At 46.5% G+C, this 20,519-nt stretch overlaps 1 protein-coding gene across 2 annotated transcripts in view; it reads left to right on the top strand.

The window, feature by feature from the left end:
• The window catches only part of rab6ba (RAB6B, member RAS oncogene family a), a gene marked incomplete at both ends in the record, with an annotated part of 59,913 nt that overhangs the window by 21,362 nt on the left and 18,032 nt on the right, over nt 1-20,519 (top strand). The window contains 3 exons of one of the 2 annotated variants that reach the window (XM_084444029.1): nt 9,882-9,940; nt 17,465-17,518; nt 18,272-18,377. In XM_084444029.1, coding sequence (XP_084300155.1) covers nt 9,882-9,940; nt 17,465-17,518; nt 18,272-18,377 — 219 coding nt within the window. The remainder of the gene's footprint in view (nt 1-9,881; nt 9,941-17,464; nt 17,519-18,271; nt 18,378-20,519) is intronic. The other variant, XM_084444030.1, reaches the window with a different exon arrangement.

Raw genomic sequence — 20,519 nt, 5'->3', positions numbered from 1 at the left:
TTGGGAGCTTCCGCAGCTACTCCCTAGATAGCAAGCGGATGTGTAATGATTCTGGGCCATATATGGACCGGAACTAAGCCACAAGGGCCAGATCTGGCCTGTATATGGCCCAGATCCGCTTGCTATCTGGGTCCAGTGGCGTTAAGACACATCCAGGGAAGCGTGGATGTCAGCCAAGTCCGTGACGGGCTACTCTACATTTGATCTAAATTAGCATTTGGTGGTTCGGCACCTTCTACTGTATAGCAGCTACAGAGTCAATGAATTGCTCACCCTCATGTATCTGAAGGGTTTCGATCTTCTGTTCAAGCTGCGACATCCTCTTAATCAGTCGCTCACACACTTACCGGTTTGCTGGGTTTGGTTTAGTGTAGATGCTGTTATAGCATCAGTTATCTCTGACCTGGAGAGTATTTCTTCATTGAAAAAAAAGCAAAGAGTGGCACTGAAGGCTTTTCTGTATGGAAAAGATGTTCCCCTGACTGGCTTCGGTAAGAATTAGATTTACCCATGATACTGTAGATGGCGATCGACAGATTAATCCAATCACCTGCCGAGTAGTTTTGGAAGTGCCTGCCTCTTTTCCAAACAGTTTCCAACAAAGCTTTTCCAGATGGTTGAGTGAAACAAACCATATGGCATGGATCAGTTTAGGGTTTGGAGACAGCTTTTAATTGAAGACAAACAGAACTGATAGATCTTTATTTACTGGCCTCAACCAGTCAGCCAGTTAGCCTTGTATGCTTATGCAGTATACCGTATCTCTGGATGTATATATTATCTTTGTTGTTGCTTGTTCCTGTCCTTTATTTTTAGAGACCCAGTCATTATGCCCACGTTATCCGGTGTCTCCAGGCTGCAGCGGGGGTGAAAGTGTATGTTTTTCCGTGGCAGCAGATGTTCTTCTACCAGTATTAATTGGCTCTCGTGACGCTGACCCATGCTGTAGTGAACTTTGAAGAGCCACAGTTGTCCAAGGACGTCATTAGCACACTGCCTATAATTGGGGGCCCACCACACGCCAGCAGCGAAGAGACCCCCTCTCGGAGCTTGTGTATGACTACATAATTGCCTAGTTGTTTGTGACCTCCTGAGCGATGGCTGAACCGCCAAAGGGTCATCAGTAATGCGCAGCCACAGCCTGGATATTAGGAGACACACAGCTACTACGAAGGCAGCAGGTTCCAGATAGAGGGCGTCTGTGTCTGGGTAATAGTCAAAAAGACAACAAAAACAAGTGATGTTGTTATGATGATGATGTTATTTCCCTAGATGACCGCTGAGGTGTTTTTGTTTGTCCGAGGTGACCGAGAAAGAGGTGACCTCCTGAGCGACCGAGAAACGGTCACCTGACAAAGGAATAGAAATCTTTGAGAGAGAAAAATGTATCCCTCCCCCCAGCTTTTGAATGCCAGGCGATGGAACAGTGAGTGCTTCAGCTAACAAAACAAAAGGGCTCAGATGAGAGGGGCCTGCCAGGCTGACTGACGCACACACTCGCAGACCTGAAGTCCCCGGCCACCAGCGCCAGCGGCGTACCTCTCCTCAGCCGCAGCCCTCTCTCAAGGGCCTCAGCCCGCTCTCAAGGGCCTCAGCCCGCTCTCAAGGGCCTCAGCTCTCTCTCAAGGGCCTCAGCCCGCTCTCAAGGGCCTCAGCCCGCTCTCAAGGGCCACAACCTGCTCTCAAGGGCCTCAACCCGCTCTCAAGGGCCTCAGCCCGCTCTCAAGGGCCTCAGCCCACTCTCAAGGGCCTCAGCCCACTCTCAAGGGCCTCAGCCCGCCTCAAGGGCCTCAGCCCACTCTCAAGGGCCTCAGCCCGCTCTCTTGTTCTCGTGCCAGCCTGGCTGCTGGGGCAGCTAAAGAGAGAGCAGGTGTGATCCATGGACCTGGGGCAGTCTACCATCACCAGTGGGTGACCACTGTTATGGGCTCTTAATTACCTTCTGAAGCCAGGCCTCTCAGTCCTTATCCCATTGAAGTGCTCAGACTGGCTCTCACCTTGACGCCTGGTGAAAACCTTGTATCTCCAAAATGGCAGGAATATTCCAGTTTGTATGTTTTTGAACATGAAATAACAAATTATCAGCTGTTTTGAATAAATGTGGTCCCAGTGCCATAGACTCAGGTCACGTCAGATGTCGTAGTCTCAAAAACAGTCATTATGTGCTTCTAAAACTGAGCTAACCCTATACATCAGCAAATAGCAATTTTGAGAAAAGAAATCCCAGCAACCAAATGACTCCGATCAAGACAATTATTATTACACATCCTCTTAATAAAAGCAATTTAACTGACAGTTAACTGGGCAGGTTAATAACAAAGAGCATGATTAAGATATACCTCAAATGTCAACAAGGCACAATGAACTATGCAGCGCAACACATAATCAGTACTCTAATTAAGGATGCTCATTAGCATATGCAGATTGTTACTTTCAGAGTCGTTTCCTCCGTCAATAACACCTTGAGCCAACTATTGACCCTCTCCAGCTGTCGGACTGCAGAGTAGGTGGGAGAGCTGCCTGAGTGGAGGTGTGTGTGCGTGTGTGTGTGTGTGTGTGTATGTGTGTGCGTGAGTACAGGTGTATGTGTTTGTGTGTGTGTGTGTGAGTCTATGTGTGTGTATATTTGTGTGTGTGTGTGTGTGAGAGAGACTGTGTGTGTGTGTGTGTGTGAGAGAGAGACTGTGTGTGTGTGTGTGTGTGTGTGAGTACAGGTGTGTGTGTTTGTGTGTGTGTGTGTGTGAGAGTCTATGTGTGTATATGTGTGTGTGTGAGAGAGAGATACTGTGTGTGTGTGTGTGTGTGTGTGTGTGTGTGTGTGTGTGTGTGTGTGAGAGAGAGAGAGAGAGAGAGAGAGACTCCCCTTCCCCAGTAGTATAGCTACTAGTGAACAGTGAATGCCCTCAGAGGAGAGCTGGTGTTATTATCTCTGTAAGGCCATCCTGGGTGGTTATTATGGTCTGTAAGCCATCCTGGGTGAGCTCCCTAAGAGCAGCCAGTAATATTCTCTGCGTCTGAGGGAGGTGAACACACCCTTCCACATTAACTAGAGTTTAATGTTGATCAATAAGTGCCAGACCCCACATAAAAATCTGTATTGATCAATCCAAATGTCAAGATGAAACAGTTTCACTCAGAGAGCCTGGGGGTGTGGGGGGCAGCTGTGTAGGAGAGAGCAGCAAACACATGCTGGTTACAGTCAGGCTTTCAGTAGGCATCACACACACACACACACACACACACACACACACACACACACACACACACACACACACACACACACACACACACACACAGTCTTTTCTAGGCTTTCATTACCTCAGGAGACCCTATGCAATAGAGCCATTTAGCTAATTACACAGGCACACAAACGCACACACAGACATTTTGCTAATTACATTGTAGTTAATAATCAGTGATGATGGCTTTTTTACTGTGTGTTTTAGTGGTAGTTCTCAATTAAAGAATGGTATCAGTATCATCCCTCACAGAAAGAGGCACAATAAGCTGTGAGAAGAGAATCATACAGTAAGTTAATTGTGTGTGTGTGTGTGTGTGTGTGTGTGTGTGTGTGTGTGTGTGTGTGTGTGCGTGTGTGTGTGTGCGTGTGTGTGTGTGTCTGTCTGGGATAAACATTCTGGGATAAACATTGCCTTAAAGGGCAATGCTCGTTTTTGACAACCTGGACCTTATTTACGACATATTATAAGAAGTTTGACTCACCTAGATCACTTTTGTGTAGTTCGGAGGCCTGTAGAAGAAATTTAAAATCCAGCGCGAGCCAGTATATCCATGTAATGACGGTGATCGGGGCACGATCGGATTTTTGCTGACGAATGACGACGACAATATTCTCGGCACCAACAACGATCGTAGCGCAGAGAATGTGAGCCGGAGAATAGCCAGTCTGCGCGCTGGCCTGTGCGCATGCGTGCTGGAGCAAGTGGGGAAAGGCGTGTAAAGATCATATTACAGAGGCTAAAGACCCCGTATTTGAAAACCACAACAATGCCTCGCGTTGAGGAATCTCAACTGTCGATTCATCCAATCTGATTGATGAAAACAACCGTTTAGCGGTCGAAAATAGATTTTGAGAAACTGCATTCTCGGTGCCCCGATCACCGTCATTACATGGATATACTGGCTCACGCTGGATTTTAAATTTCTTCTACAGGCCTCCGAACTACACAAAAGTGATCTCTGTGAGTCAAACTTCTTATAATATGTCGTAAATAAGGTCCAGGTTGTCAAAAACGAGCATTGCCCTTTAATGTCAAACAGATGAGAACAGCAGGTTCTGTGTTGTGTTGCATCTTCATCTACTGAGAGAAAGTGACAATGCATCCATAAGCAATGTTAGGTTTGGCCTAATTGTTTTGTCATTGTAATGACCAAGCACTCATTGACACATTTCGTATCCAGCTTGGATTACCCTAATTAATGTTTGTGTGTGTCGCTCAATACAAGTGGTAAGCTTCAAAAGTCCAAGTCAATGCGCTGGGTTGAGCCTCACGACATAAGGTGCCTGTCAGTCCTCATCGGAGCCAGTTTGCCTGCGGCTGGTATTGACAGGCGGACAATGAATATCAATTATGTTTGAACCTAACGCAGGTGAACGCTGTCCTCCCTTGTGAAATAGAATCAAGCAAGAATAGCCTGCTGATTCAATAACACACTCCAACGGCACACAACGCCACACTAGTTGTGCGTGACAGACGACACAGCTCAATAACGACTTGAATGCAGAGTCTGTTGCCTTTGTCGTCCACCTGTGCATTTGATTTGAGTGTGTTGATACTGTAGGTCGCAGCTGGTGACCATGTGCCGCGCTCCAAATTCAATCAGGGCGCGGAGACAGGAGGAAAATGGAGGCGAGGTTGAGGGAAGCCAAGAAGTTTATTCTCAGGCGTAATCAAACATCTGCCTGTTTGATTATGTTTTGGGTCTCTGGGAATAAACTCTAAACGGGTCTCAGATGCGAGGTCGGCCAAGCTTCTCTTCTCTCTCTCACACCCTGATTATCAAATTAACACAAACAGGCATGCAGTCAATATTATCTGGACCTTGGGCGAGTTCCCAGCAGTGTGACTGCAGAGGAATGGAGAGGGCTTGAGAGCTCTCAGACTGTACCATGTGAGTGTGGGGGCGGAGGACATGCTTGGGCTGAAGGCTGAGAAATTAGATTTGACTGATTGTAATGCTTAGGATTGACTGTGGAGCCGTGTCCATCATCCTTCACTTTGGTGTATTTATTTCAGTGTCGTAACGGTCATCGGCATCAGGCACTCTTATCTGGCTTCTATGCCATTAAGCTGTAGGTGGGCTGGTGACCTGACGAGTCTGAGAGTGAGCTGTGTCTGGCTGGATGTCTGAGTATGTCTGGCTGGGGTGTGTGGGGGAAAGCCTTGAAGAGCACTTCGTCCCTCAGCTAGACGAGGTGGACGAGTGGGCCGGGAGGAATCAGCGAGGACTCTGGGTAACAGATGCCTCTTAATGTCTCTATCTCTTTGCCTCGTTTCTCTCCTTTCTCTCTCTCGCCGTTCTTCTAACTTTCTATCTCTCTTAATCTTCGTCTCTCGCTCTCTCTTAACGCTCTCCTTCTCATAACCGCTAAACTGAAGACCGCTCACAGCCTAGCACTGGGGCCTCATTTATCTTGTATCACCCTATTTCATTTACACCTGATTTTTGTACTTGCTTTTCTCCGCAAATAATGTGATGTATCATGGGAAATATTGTGTATATATCTCACAATTTTTCCCATCGAGTTTTGTCATGATACATCACATTATTTGCGGAGAAAAGCAAGTACAAAAATGAAGATGAAAAAGTGTGTATGCACAATGATAAATGAGGCCCCTGGTCTGTTTGTGCTTTAGACTGCCCTCGTTGGCACTCCTCCGCCCCGCCCTTCTGTCTCTGGGCAGACGGACGGGCCTCCATATGAACGCGGTGATGGAGGAATGTTCTTTACATTAGAGAGCACAGAGAGCGCTGGACAATACCGGTCACGGCAGCCTTCTTGGGGGAAAGGGTATATGTGCTGCAGTCGCCATGGTAACTTTCATCCACGGACACGACCTCTGTGGTTTTCATTTTGCTTTTCATTCGTCCCTGTCGTCGCAGGAGGCTTTTATTGGACTGACTCTCCCCTGCATGAGTGCAGTCAGACCGTCCGATGCTTCCCCTGGCTGTCTGGACACTACGGACACTCAGCTCGCTGGGTGCTAAGGCACTCTGGACAGGACACTGACTTTTTACAAACTCTTGCACATCTTAGACATGTTTGCAAAATCTAGAGATGCTAAGGAACCTACCTACTGTTAAGCCCTTTACACACATAGTTCCCTGTACATTACTGTGATATCCTATCTAAGGCTGCTAGTGATTTTCGCCATTCATACATGAGCCAAATGCATTCATACCTGGCCAAACATACCAATCCCGAGATGGAACGCACAAGGCACAGTCCAGCAGACGGTCTAGGTCGAGCAATCATAAAGCTTATTTATTACAAAAATATGTACAGTATACTAACAAAATATACTACAAGTGTTTCCTGAATTATATGGTTTATATTAAGGCATATTTTATATTGCAGAAGGTGCCATTTATTTTAACAGCCAACATGACAGAAGCCCAAATTAAAGTCAGTCGAAGAAAAAATCCATAGGCTAGTATTATTCTTACAAGCTGAAAATATATATTGTTTTAATCTTTTTTAATCATATGTTGTATTTGTTGCTTTTTAAGATCAACACCTTAGGCTACATTTTGCAATGCGGAGAGTAACTAGAAATGTGGAGCACATTTGCCATGATCGGGTACATAAATGTGTTTTTTTTAAACTTGGATTATTACCTACTAGGCCCACAATAAAGATGATTATGATAAAATTAAATTATGTACTTACCTGTAATGCCAGTGCATGCAATTACAGTAAATGGATAGATGGATGGATCAGCCTGAAAAGGGCTAAATTTCCAGGGTATAGGCAAACTTTAGAGTGGAACCAGCCTACTGGGCCTATAGGCCTACATAAAAATACGAAATTAATATATCCTAATAAAATAGACTACTATAAAGAATAATTCATGCCTAATAACAAAGTGAATTACTTTGGAAATAGGAAAAAGGTTTAGTCAGAAAAAAATATTGTAGGCTAACCAAGATTTTTTTTGGTTGAAGAAAATGTTTTGCTCATGTTAAAATTATTCAAATATTTTTTTCCTTTGGGTGAATTTTGTAATTCCAGTAGCGTTCCGTGTCTTTGGCCAGACTGACTGACCCGGTAATGTAACGGCTTCTGTTCACAACACAGCCTTCTCAGCCTTCCAGGGAATTATACTAGGTCTTTACAATGAAATTGGTTGTTCAGATTTCCTGTGAAATCCTCTTCATACATTCCCCCCTAACAGATAAGTTCCCTAGAATTGAATGGAAAAGCTTCTATGTGTGAATGGAGTTTTGGACGCTTTCACTATTCTGAGTCAAAATGGACGTGAACTATATTTATTTGGACAACATATTTCTAAAATGGACAACAATCCCGCACTCACTGAATCATTTTGAGATGAACTAGGGCAGCTTCCAAGCTAAGATATTGAAATATTAGCATAATATTGTTAGCATTATTAATAAGCTCTCTTTTGTAAACAGTGCTAATTGATACCGGTGGCATCTTAGATGAGCAGTCAGATGAAGAGGTCTTCCGTTCAGAACAAACACTCCACAGGCACATTGATGGCTTTCAGCTACACAACGTTCACATCCATCTTCACACCACTGTGCTTGTTCATGTTTACAGTCATCTCCTGGGACGTCTTGCAGTGTGTCTCGTGTTTTCTCAAGAGAGGATTGTCTTTTTAGAGTGAAATGACTGCTGTTAAGCCATGGTTAGACTTTCCGCATCCGCGAGTACACAGGATCCGCGTGACGGAAATGCTGTCACCGGAGTGTGTGCGCGTAAGCTCCGTGCAGACGTCCGCGTGCCTTACGTGTCCGGGCATCCTCCGCGCAATGAGAGCACCGAGGTTCTGTCATGTTTCAACCTCATTTAATCCACACCACAGTGACTTTGGGACTCTAGTTTCAAAGAGAGAGAGAGAGGGGGGGATGTGAGACATCTTGTCTTCCACTCTTTCTGCTGGTAAACGGGGAGGAAGTGATTGATTCCTGTCGGCTCCTCCTCTTCCTGGTATCTAAACCCCGAGGCTTGCTGGTCTCTCATTAATAACAGCAGGGAGAGGGGAAGTGAAGAGCGGACTCTGTCCCCCACCATCCATCACTCCGGGGCCAGCCGCAGAGCCAAGCGGCCCCGTGCCCAGACTGCTCTTCACTCCCACATGTGATTAAAGGAATAGTGTCATGTGCTGCTCGCTCCATAGATGATGTATTTAATATTTAACACATCTAAGATTAGCCAGCCGTTGCTCAGCCATCGATCAGGGAGCAAACTTCCCTTCCTGTTTGACTTTAATCTCTGGGAAGGGGATGGAGACAGATTCTATCGTACTGGGCTGGGAGTGGGAGATTTTTATTATAGCTGAAGTCCTAAGTGAGAAAGACCAAGTCCAGGCTGCAGGCAATATGGTGATATTATCTCACTCTGTTCTGACTGACATTTAAATAAACTATACTAAACACTCCATCTCCATCTCTATCACAGAATATCCAACAGTTACACACACACACACACACACAACAAACAGCAGTGTTTGAACTTGTTTGAAGAACAAGGGTTAGGGAGCTAAAATCATATCCTAAAATCATATTTACCCATCAGCTTTACACAATCCTTTTTGCTGTAAAATCAGACGCTCTCTGTTTTTTTTGGGAAATTGGCATTTAAATGACTTGTGGACAAGGGGTGCTATATCCTGGACTGAGAAAAAACCTGCTTTTATGTGCTTGTGTGTATGTGTGTGTGTGTCTGTTTGCCTCTGTATGTGTGTGTGTGTGTGTGTGTGTGTGTGTGTGTGTGTGTTGACTCCTGAGGTTGTGTAATATGTAATTTTCTCAATTGTACTCTCAATGACCCTAGACCATTGAGGACCATTAACCTGTCTGTGTCTATGAGTACTGTGGGATATTGGGAGTCAAGAGCAGTTTGAATCTACTCTGACTTTGGTTGGCCTGTATAAAATGTGGATAATAATAATTCAAAAATATTAAAAAGTGGTATCAAACAATCTTTTCATCATCTGGCCTGGGAAAAAGCTTGTACAGCTTGTTGCCGACATCTAGCAATGTTTTATTTGGGGGGGGGGGGGGTAATAAATAATGTACATTAAATGAAAAAGTGCTCTTGAGTTTTCCCTCATGCCTTTCTCATGATGACAGATAATTTACCATTTCTATGCTTTCCTCTCTCTCCACGCGAGCCACGTCAAATGTCATATCTCATCCACTGTTTTGGCAATGGAGATGATTGGTTCTGAGTGGGCCTGACGCCTGCAGTTATATTAGTGTAATTGGCGCACCTGGGCCTTGCATCACCGATGACCCTCTGCTCACACTCACACTCCATAATGAGCTCCCTAGGTAACAGTCCCCCCTCCGGTTCATCTTGCACAATATCTACTGTACTACTGTGTGTGAGGCTACTACTGAGTAACCTGACGCGCCAGATGGTCTGTTGTATCCCATCTGGGAACTCTCCATTGGAAACTGTTTGGAAAAGGACAGGCTCTTTCAGGTGATTGGATGAACCATCTGTCTATCACCGTCTGTCACGCGCGAACTTCAACCTCTCCTCGCTGTCGTCACACCTAAACCCATCCGGCGTAGCTGTAATAGAACGTCGATTGACCCGGTGATTTTTGGCCCAAATGAGCCTCCTTCAGTGGTCTGATGTGTCTCCTGTCTCTGTTCTCTTGCAGTGGGGAAGACGTCTCTCATCACACGGTTCATGTACGACAGCTTTGACAACACGTATCAGGTGGGTTGGTGATGCTGCTGCCGGCTCTGCTCCACATTCTGTCTGTCGCTCCATCAGTCAGAACCCCTCCCCTCCCACCCCCCAGAACGACACACAAAGATGTGCATTGATCAAATACTTCAAAAAAAGTGTTTTTCTCCTGCTTTTAACTGGATTGGCTGTGAAATTATTATATGAATATGGTGATTCTGGAACTGTGGTTATGGTAATATCTTGTTCTGGGGATGATTTGTGGTTTTCAGAAAATGTAGGATCAAATCACAGTGGATCAATGCTCTTCCTTGTGTGTGTGTACTGTGTGTATGTATTGTTGGTTGCTTGCGTATGGGACTACAGATCCCATTAAGCTGCGAGAGAGATTCTTTTCTCACTGGTCCTCCCAGCCTCAGCGGTTCAAAGAGCCTCTGAAACGTCAACAGTGTCAACAGGCCTCAGAAGATTCCCTGATCTCTTCTTCCCCTCCTTCAGTCCTCCCTCTCTCCCCTCCTTCACTCCTCCCTCTCTCCCCTCCTTCACTTCTCCCTCTCTCCCCTCCTTCACTCCTCCCTCTCTCCCCTCCTTCACTCCTCCCTCTCTCCACGTCTCTGCATTCAGCATGTTCCTACCATTGAATTTACATTCGTTCCCCCATCACCTGGAACAAAATGTGCATAGAAGTTAAGAGAGAGAGAAGTGAGAGAGCGATCAAGGGAGAGTGAGAAGGAGAGAGAGAGAGGAGAGAGAGGGAGAGAAAGACACACACACACACACACACACACGCACACACACACACACACACAAAGAAAACTGATCTCTGTACACACACTGTACATACCAGAACAGATACATTTGTAAATTACACAGCTCTCACTATTTGTATTTTATTTATATTTTTTTTAAACTGCAATATCAACATTGCTCAATTTAGTTTACTCATCTGTGTATATATATACACACAGCTTACAGTTTACACATCTCCTTATTTTAATATATACTGTACTTATATTTTTTGTTTTATTTCACACTTGCTTTGGCACTGCAAACGTCAATGCAATATGTCAAAGCAATGAAATGTTTTCCATGCCAATAAAGCCCTTTGGATTGAATTGAATTAAGAGATGATAGAGAGAAAAAGAGAGGAAGAGAGAGAGAGAGAGAGAGAGAGAGAGAGAGAGAGAGAGAGAGAGAAGGGGAAGGAATGACAGGATAGATATACTTCAGGCTACTGAAGACTGAACGGCCTGTTTTCATTGTTGATACACTGCAAGCAAAAGAGGAAATCCAGTGAATTTTCAGTGTCGATTTATAATTACAGAAGCATAATGATGTGTTGCGATTTTAATTAATTACATTACAAGGACTGAAACATTGAGTGTTTCTCCACAGCCAGACGGATAGTTGTGCAACTCTGGGCCAGCCTCCCACAGCCAAGGACACAGTCCTCTAGAAATAGTCATTTCTGACAATTGATGATAACATATTGAGCATGTTATTTTCTTCTTGCGGCTAGACATAAGTATCAAAGGAAGATGAAGATAAAGATGAAGAGGTGCTTTGAGTTACCACTTTTCAGTAGTATTAGTACGGATGGCATTTTAAGATCATTTCCGGGTTTTATTTAATAAATTCTCACTAAGGATAACGTCAGCATGCATACCTCCACCCCACCCCCAAATCTTACAGGGAGATATTCTGGTAAAATAATTCCCTTTCTTCTGCAGTACTCTGCTACCCTAGGGGACAGAAGAAATCTGAGAGCCAGGCCTTTCTCTTGGGTTCCTGGAGCTGCAGTATAAATTCTGCACCTCACTGTAATGAGATTTGGGCGGTGTATTGTGAGTGGATTAAATGGTTTGTCACAGCTCAGTGTGGCTGTGCTTTCACAATTGGCAGTATATCCCCTTATATCCCCCACATTCACCAGACATGAATGAGTACAGAGGCAGGCACTCCAGACCCACTGTTTGTGTCTGTGTATTTTTTGTGCGAGGAAGCCGCTGAATCTGAAATCCCAGATTCAATGATATTGAATCTGAATCTGAAATCCCTCTGGCCAGAGCTTTCCTATGGGAGAGCCTGACGCCGGTCGACAGTACGACTGCAACCGACCTCAGGACGACTTCAGACGCTGACTCTGTCAGAGGGGCTCAGAGGGGGCCTGTATTTGGGCCAAGGCCACGGCTGTAACGCCGTCTGATTGCGGCCAGCTCGTTCCTGCCTGTGTGAACTCCCACAGCTGTTTAAGTGCGTTCACTGGCCGCTCTCTGGACAAACAGCCTCCGTCGCTGGCATGATATGAGACCAGAGACTTAAGGCTCCCATCAGGCTTTGCTCTCATACCCGCCCACCCCCAACCCCTCTGTTCAGAATAAGCTGTCCCAGACAGAAGCTCTATCTATAAATGTCTCTACAGGTTTTATTTGACATTTCGCATCGGCCGCGGCACGCTTCAGCAACAGCCTGTGAGGAATATGAAAATGAGACGGTTATTTCAAGATAGGAACAAAGCCGTTTCACCCGACCCCCACCCCGCCTCTCCCCGCACTTAACCTCTGGCTGCAGGAACAAGCTTCTGCATTCCCTTCTCCCTCACTCTCTCTCTCTCTCCCTTTGTGAGCCCAGAGACTGGATTAGTGATTCTGTTATGAGTGCCACAGCCTGCACTTTGGAACTATGGATCAAAACCGGGACGCGACGGCCATATGTGTGTGTGTGCCAGTGTGCACGTGTGTGTGTGAGTGTGTGTGTGTGTGTCACACCCGTATGTGAGAGCGCTGTGCTGGTGGCCAAGAGACCCAGCGTCTTAATGTCACTCTTTCCCGGTGGCTGGCTCGGTGACAGACAGCTCTGTAACCGAATTCAGGGGGGGGGGGGGTCTTTTCCGGTGGCACCCCTCCTGAGACATTTAATCGTTAATTAAAGCGCTGTAGCCGGAGGGAGGGGGTAGGGTCTGCATTCTCTCAGTAGTCACGGAAGTCAAATAAAGGCAGATGCCCCCCGTATCTTCAGAGGATACGGGACTATACGGGGGAGGGGGGGGGGGGGTTCTGGACTGAGTCATATCTAACAGGACAGCGCTCTTATCATAACATCCCCCCGGGGCAGTACGGCCATCCCCACGGGAGCAGGGAGGATGAACCCGGCCTCGTTAGAAGCGAGAGGAGCAGTGGGCCGAGGGTACATTAGAGGCGGGGCGTTAGGAGAGAGGAGGCGGGGCGTGGCGGAGGCGCGCCTGGCAGCGCATGCCTGAAGAGCAGAGGGGCCTCCGGAAGGCAGAGAGTTTCCTCTGGGCCTGTCCGTCCATCGGACCTGGCCGCCGGGCTGTGACGCCAGCACCTCCGCCCCCCCTGCTGTGGAGGGAGTCTGGCTCGGCATGGCTACAGGAGAAATGAGAAGCGTGACTAAATGCTGACTGACGTCATTTTTGTCTACGACCTGTCGTACGACACTTACGACACTGTCTTAACCGACCCTAGTTTGCCTCAATGGATGTAGGCTTTGGGGATTCGTCATTTGTTTTATTACTGCCCAATCGGTGGTGGTAGAATATGTTGTCCGCCCAATCAGATTCAATTCAGATTACGTGAAACAACAACAACCTATCAGCCGCTCCGCTGAAGACGACTGTGATTGGTTTAAAGAAATACTGCATGTACAACCTTCCTCCTGGAATGGTAATGAGTCCGACCAGACCTTCCTCCAGCGCTGGCGAAGCGCGGAGAGATACCGACCCTTAATTAGCCTTCAGGGTTCACTATGATCAGCACGGTAACTACTAACTGCAGGATGTGCCTGGTTGCTGGAAATTGACTAGAACACAATCCCGTCGGGTAGCAAGCTTGTCCATGAATTATCAGGCTGGTGATCCCCAATAGGTCCATTGATCCTGCTTGCTGCCAGAGGCCGTAACAGCGAGTCCCTTCCCAGCAGACAACCAGCCCTTTTTCGCTATTTATTTGCCATGCTTCTCTTGTCAATGCTGCAATGTGCTCTTTGTTTTGTGACACCTTGATATATTCCTTTATGGGATAGTCAAGCGAGCATTGACCCAGGAGGCATACACACTGTATGTTTGTGTCTCAACGTGTCCATCTATCACCTGACGTCACCCCTCTCCCAGGCTACTCTGGGCCTTTTAGAATCAAATCAATGGAGCCTGATTAAATTGTTTGGTTGGGTGGAACATGGCCACTTACTGCCAGAGCAATGGATCAATTTATGCCCAGCTGTCAACTTTAGCACTACCAACATAACACAAAACAATCAAGACACAGCGTGAGATTTATTCTGCTTCTAAGACATTAGTCCAGGACCGAGCAGATAGCTTGGTAAAGATACTTTCATGAACACAGACGGTAAAGAGGCCATTCTAACCCTAGCCTGTTTGTCGGCGCTTGACTGTTAGGGTTGGGTGGTAGGTGGAGGTAGGACCCAAAAGCAGATGGCAGGCAGGCAGCGCAGGTTCAAAACATAAAGTTTTAATCTCAAAAAGGCAAATAAACAGATAAACGCACTAACATTGACAATGAACCAACAGAGACCAAAGGAAACAGGAGGGCATATATACTCTGGGAGAACAATCAAGGAACAACATACAGGTGTGCAACAAGACGTAACAAGACAGGTGCAGACAATCAACCAGAAAAGGACATGGAGGGATTCCAACAAGACACCTACACAAGGACAGAGGGAACTAGGACACAAGGGAAGGGAACAGGGAACGAGGCTGGGACTGGGAATGGGACTGGGCAGAAACTAGAGGGGGGAGCTAGAGGGGACCAGACAACTAAAGGAGGGGACTAGAACTAGGGACTGGGAACCAGAGAGGGGAGTAAAGAAACACAAGGAAGGGGCTAAAAGGGAAGACTAAACTACTGTAGAGGGACAGGAGTGGAGAGAGACTGGAGTGGCGTGGGACTAGTGAGGGACTGGTGTCTAGAGCTGGGGCTGGGAGGACACAAACCAACATAGACATAGAAGACAAGACAACGAACACAAAACGAAACACATGGAGGCAGAACAAAACCAGGTGACAGTGTGAACAAAGTGCTAAAGTCTCTAGGGGTAGTGCAGGGGCAGTCACTGGGAGGGGAGGTGCTCAGGGTCCAGGAGGGTCCAGGGGGCACAGGAGCTCAGGGGCAGGGGCAGGTGCGAGGGTCCAGACTGGGAGCAGGAGGCGAGCCGGGGCGGACCCGGCCCGAACCATAACAGACTGAATCCAAGCTGCTTTGTGTTGAAAGGTCAAAAGAGAACCCATTATATAAACGCTTCAGTTTAACTCCTCAGCCAAAACTATGTACATGGTAATACTACATGCAGTTCTACCTTGGGAGAAATCTCTCATTAGACAATTGTGTTCCCCTTTTCCCTCCTGTTCATTAGCTTAGCAGGCCAGGAAGCCACAAATCCATGGTCGTGTTCTTTAACCATGATGTGAGATGATTAATAATTAAAGAGATTATGAATTATTCCTCCGGATTTGATCTTTATATGCACTGCTGCTAAATCTCTCTCCCTTGCTCTCTCCCTCTCTCTCCCTCTCTCTCCCTCCTTCTCCCTCTCTGTCTCTCCCTCTTCCTCTCTCTCTCTCCCTCCCTCTCCCTCTCTGTCTCTCTCCCTCTCTCTCCCTCTGTCTCTCTCCCTCTCCCTCTCTCTCTCTCTCTCCCTCTCTCTCTCCCCCTTCCTCTCTCCCTCTGTCTCTCTCCCTCTCCCTCTCTGTCTCTCCCTCTCCCTCTCTCTCTCTCTTTCCCTCTCCCTCTCTCTCTCTCCCTCTCTCTCCCTCTCTCTCTCCCTCTCTCTCTCCCTCTCTCCCTCTCTCTGTGGGATTCCATATTTAACCCAGGGGTCAGATGAAACCTACTGCAGCTCTGAGATGATTGGTCATTCCCAACAACTCTGTGCTTTCTAACTCTAATATCATCTCATTCAATGAATCAATATCAACTATTGGACATTTTTCATTACAGTGTGTGGTTCAAGGATACGTTATAAAATACATTTGAAGAAGGCCCATTCTATTTGAAGAAGGCCCAGTCAAAAGGAAACAAGATGTTGGGGATATTCTGTCTTTGACTTTAACCCCTGTGTTTATCCCCTGTGTGAAGTTTCTCAAACACACACGCACGCACGCACGCACGCACACACACACACACACACACTCAAGTACCTAGATCCGGTTCCTGAGAGCGTGTAGCTGGTCCGACCCAGGGGGAAGTGAAGAGTGTGAATCATGTCTTCCTCCCTCACGCTGAGGCCGGCGTCGCCTACGTCGGCGGCGTTGGCCGGCATCGCCAGGGAGACGAGCGTGTGACGGCCAGCCCTGTGAGAGTGGGCAGCAGGCAACCCTGCTGCGCCGGCTACGCCAAGGGACCGGCGCCAAACCCGGTGCCGACGTCACAATCTCCTCATAATCTCACACTCCCAGTTATATAACGCACACGGACGGTCACGCCGTCACACCAGTGGCACGTTGACAATCTTAATCTACAATTCTCTGCTCTGTTGGTATATATTGTGTTATTTCCGTTGGCGGCGTACGTTTGACAAAATATGATTCACAGAGAAGCAACTCGACTGCCGCGTCACACCCTTATCAGGCACAGTCAGTTACATGGTCAGCACAGGCGCCTCTTCATCCCCGGGGTTAGATACTGAGGGCTGGGGGATCCGGTTGTAGACATGTTCCTATTTCAGTAGCTACCTTCAGTGCTGTGCAGTACTGGGAGGGTCAGACTAGACCTCATGATTGGATCTTCAAACACACAAGTCTGTGATTGAATGTCATGAAATAGAACCGCTTTACATTAGGCCTCCTAGATAAGTAAATGGCCAGTATCTGGGCGCACAGCTATGTCATTTCTGTCTCTTTAGTCTTTACTCACCAAGCTTTCTCAAAGCACAGGTAGCGTTGGGTACAGACCTCCCCTCACGTCTGGGACCTCAAGGCCATTAAGACCATTATTACATGTAACTAGAGAACCATACCCACTCCCTCTCCTGACAAAGTTACACATGAGTTATTGGCCTCCTCAGTGACTTCAGTGTCCTTCAGTCCCAAGACAGGGACAGTACAGAGAGACGCCCAGTGTGTGTGTGTGTGTGTGTGTGGGGGGGGGGTTCTGTCCTGACTGACCTTGGCTTAGGTGTGAGATCATCACTAGACGTGATGGGAATCATTACTGATGTTGAGCGTGTGACCTGCTCATCTCGCCAGGCAGTCAAGGGTAGTGCACGGGGGGCGGGTTCTCGTTTGGCAATAACCACATCATAAATGGATGATTATTTCTGGCAGGCACCATGACACTAAGCAGATATAGCCTGCATCAAAATGTCCAATTAAATCTAACAGCCACATGTGTAAGCCCAGACCCTTTACTCGCCAAGGTCCAGTCGACATTTTATGGCGTCTTGTCTTTTGGATGCGTCCTTGATTCATCGTGTTTATTTTTGTTCCGTCATTTGATTTTTATAATGGATGTCTGCTTCCTCTGGTTTTTACCCATCTGGCAATGCTGTTGATCCATTTGTATCCCGCTCTAATTCCAGGCCACAATTGGAATCGACTTCCTGTCAAAAACCATGTACTTGGAGGACCGAACGGTAAGAACCTCAATCAAAAGCTCACAGTAATGTTAATAGTGCTGGGGATGGATGATTCTGTGGTGGTTTGTCAGTGTCAACAGCAAGTCCACACCTCATCGGAGAGAAATCTGGGTTAGTCGAACGAGACTTGTGGCTCCTAAATTACATTTGAGAGTAGGAAAAGCTCCCTCAACTGAAGGGCTAGACATTTACTCTTTGTCATTTCCATGACAAATGGAAATAAAATGAAGCTTGTCTGCATGTCTGTGTCCTTGGGATGTCTTACACACAGTCAGGTGACCTAGAGAGGGTCAGAATAGAAATGTTTTTTTTCTGTTTGTTAACGTGAATGTGTTTGTGAGCATTGCCTATGCATGTGCTGCATCTGTGTGTGTTTGTGTTTTTGTACATGAGTTATGTGTGTGTGTGCAGCACGCGTGTGTACGTGTGTGTATGTATGTACTATATGTATGTATGTTTGCGTATTGTGTATTGTGTGTGTATAAGCATACTGTATATGTTTGTGTGTGTATGTACAGTGTGTGTGTATGTATGAGCATATGTGTTTGTGTGTGTGTATGTACTGTATGTGTGTCTGTGTGTGTGTGTGTGTGTGTGTGTGTGTGTGTGTGTGTGTGTGTGAGTGTGTGTGTGTGTGTGTGTGTGATGCTGTACAGTAGCTGTGTAAGTGTGAGAGAGCCAGCTGTGTCCAGGCTCTTCGTGGTGCCTGACTAACCTCAGCGTGCTCAGCCCTGCCTCACTGACCCCCAGGTGCGTCTGCAGCTGTGGGACACGGCAGGTCAGGAGCGCTTCCGCAGCCTCATCCCCAGCTACATACGAGATTCCACCGTGGCCGTGGTCGTCTATGACATCACAAGTGAGTGTGGTGGATCGCATGCACGCACGCGCGCGGGGCAGGCGCACGTGGGGGGTACACGTATGCTCGCACGCGCACATACAGTACATGCACACGCAAACAAACACGCACACGCTCTCACACACACATGGATGCACACTGTCTCTGGTGACCTTAATACAAGGGTCCGCCCTGCCCCACGTTCAAAGTGTCACTTTAGAGCCCACCTGGTTCCCCCCAAGTGTGGGTTTCTGATAGCCTACTTAGGCAGGATGAGAAGACTCGCCCAGTCCGCTAACAGTCTACGCCCCAGAGTCCACCCTGCTTCCACCCCCACAGCACCCCCCAATGACCTGAGAAGGGAGACACCGTCTGGGGTTGCTACTGGCTAAGGACTGCTCTTCTCTGTGAGATGAATGTTGGTGTGGTTGCCGAGTATGGTTTTAACGACTAGTATACTAACGTCAGTCCTAAGGGTGGCAGAGGCAACCGATAAGAATTATGACATGCTTCACCTAACTTTTTACATGACCTGAAGTACATACTATTTTACCATGGCTAATCCATTTAATGAACAGTGAAATGACAGGAGATTATTAACGTTTTATGATGCTCAATATGTGTTTTATTTAGAATAATAGAGACGAATAGAAATATTGGCAGATTCATGCAATATATTGGATATAATCAAATCAAATCAACATAATATAATGGATGACTGGTTGGAGAGAGAATCTAAAAGACGGCCTGTCTTCATAAAAACTCCCTTTACAACCCTGTACCTACAGAACCTAATGGACCTTGGAAAGGATTTCTTGATGAAACGATAACCAGTTTTGACTGGTGAGCCAACGCCCTGTTCCTGTGTGGGCTTGACTTCTTTCCCTTGCGGTCGGAGGGTGAAAGACAAAAACCCCTCCGTAGAAGGGAGAGATACTCTGTTCTGTGCAGACTGTTCTCCGAGTTCTTATTGCACCATGGGAACTATGAATGTGTGCCTATGTAACTTTTGAACTCACCCTGAGACTTGACGCTCAGATTCAACTTTCTCTCCAATTTTCTGTGTTCAACACGAGTGAGGTATGTGGGATCTCCCTTTCATTCCACTGCCCATCGAACCGATTCCTTCCCCAGCGGTTACCATGACAGTGGTCTCAGCTTGTTTTCACTGCTGCAGTCAGAGAGAGAACCTTTCAGTCAGAGAGAGAACCTTTCAGTCAGAGAGAGAACCTTTCAGTCAGAGAGAGAACCTTTCAGTCAGAGAGAGAACCTTTCAGTCCAACTCTCAGCACTTACTTGGAAGGGAGATTGTTCAAACGCCCCTCGAAGATTTTGAGTTCTTTATGTTACAGCACACAGATCTTTGAACTTGTTCCACTCCAAAGTTAATACTTGAAAAATTCAACTACAGAGGGGATGTGTACAGGTACGTCGCTGGCGGAGAATATGCCTCCCCAGTCCCTCTCACAGTCTCTTCACTTTGATCATCCAGTGCAGAGAAGGATTGCCTGACTCTGATAGATGTTGTGAAAGTTTATCACAAAAATGATCAAAAATGTTCTCTACTCAGTAGGGCTGGGTATCAGTACTCGATACCTTGTAGTACTGGATTGAAACAAACTGATACCAAGTAGCATCGAAACGTCTTCAGTCAAACCAGTATTTCATTCAATCCTTTTTGTATTGAGATCTAGGAAAAAAAGACGTAGTAATATGGTCCAATCACCGCAAACGTTCTTCAATTTAATGCGACGCGTGATTGGCCCATTATGGCAGACAGTTACAATCCGTCTGGTGAAATCGACTGCAACTGCGAGTTGTTGACACAGTTTAGCACGCTGAGGTAATGCCACCAAAACGCTCAAAGATATGGTTATACTACACGCCTATGGCGTATGGTAAAAATAAATGCATAAAAACGCGGATTTCCCCCATTACCTAGCTAGCTAGCATTAGCAACCCTACTATAATGCACTGCTTAGTGCATTGGTTACTTCAATCAATCAATCAATCAAATCAAAGCTGTATTTGTATAGCGCATTTTTGGTTGTTTGTGTTGATCAATAATATGATCAATAATATGATCAATGATCAATAATACTTTCACCTCAGACACCGTTGTGTTACTACCAGACCGTCACCAATACTTCTAGTTACAGGTCT

The sequence above is a fragment of the Borostomias antarcticus genome (assembly GCF_949987555.1).
Source record: "Borostomias antarcticus genome assembly, chromosome: 10".
In the NCBI taxonomy this organism is placed as follows: Eukaryota; Metazoa; Chordata; class Actinopteri; order Stomiiformes; family Stomiidae; genus Borostomias; species Borostomias antarcticus.
Note: the sequence above shows the minus strand (reverse complement) of the source record. Positions and strands in the feature narration are given on the sequence as shown.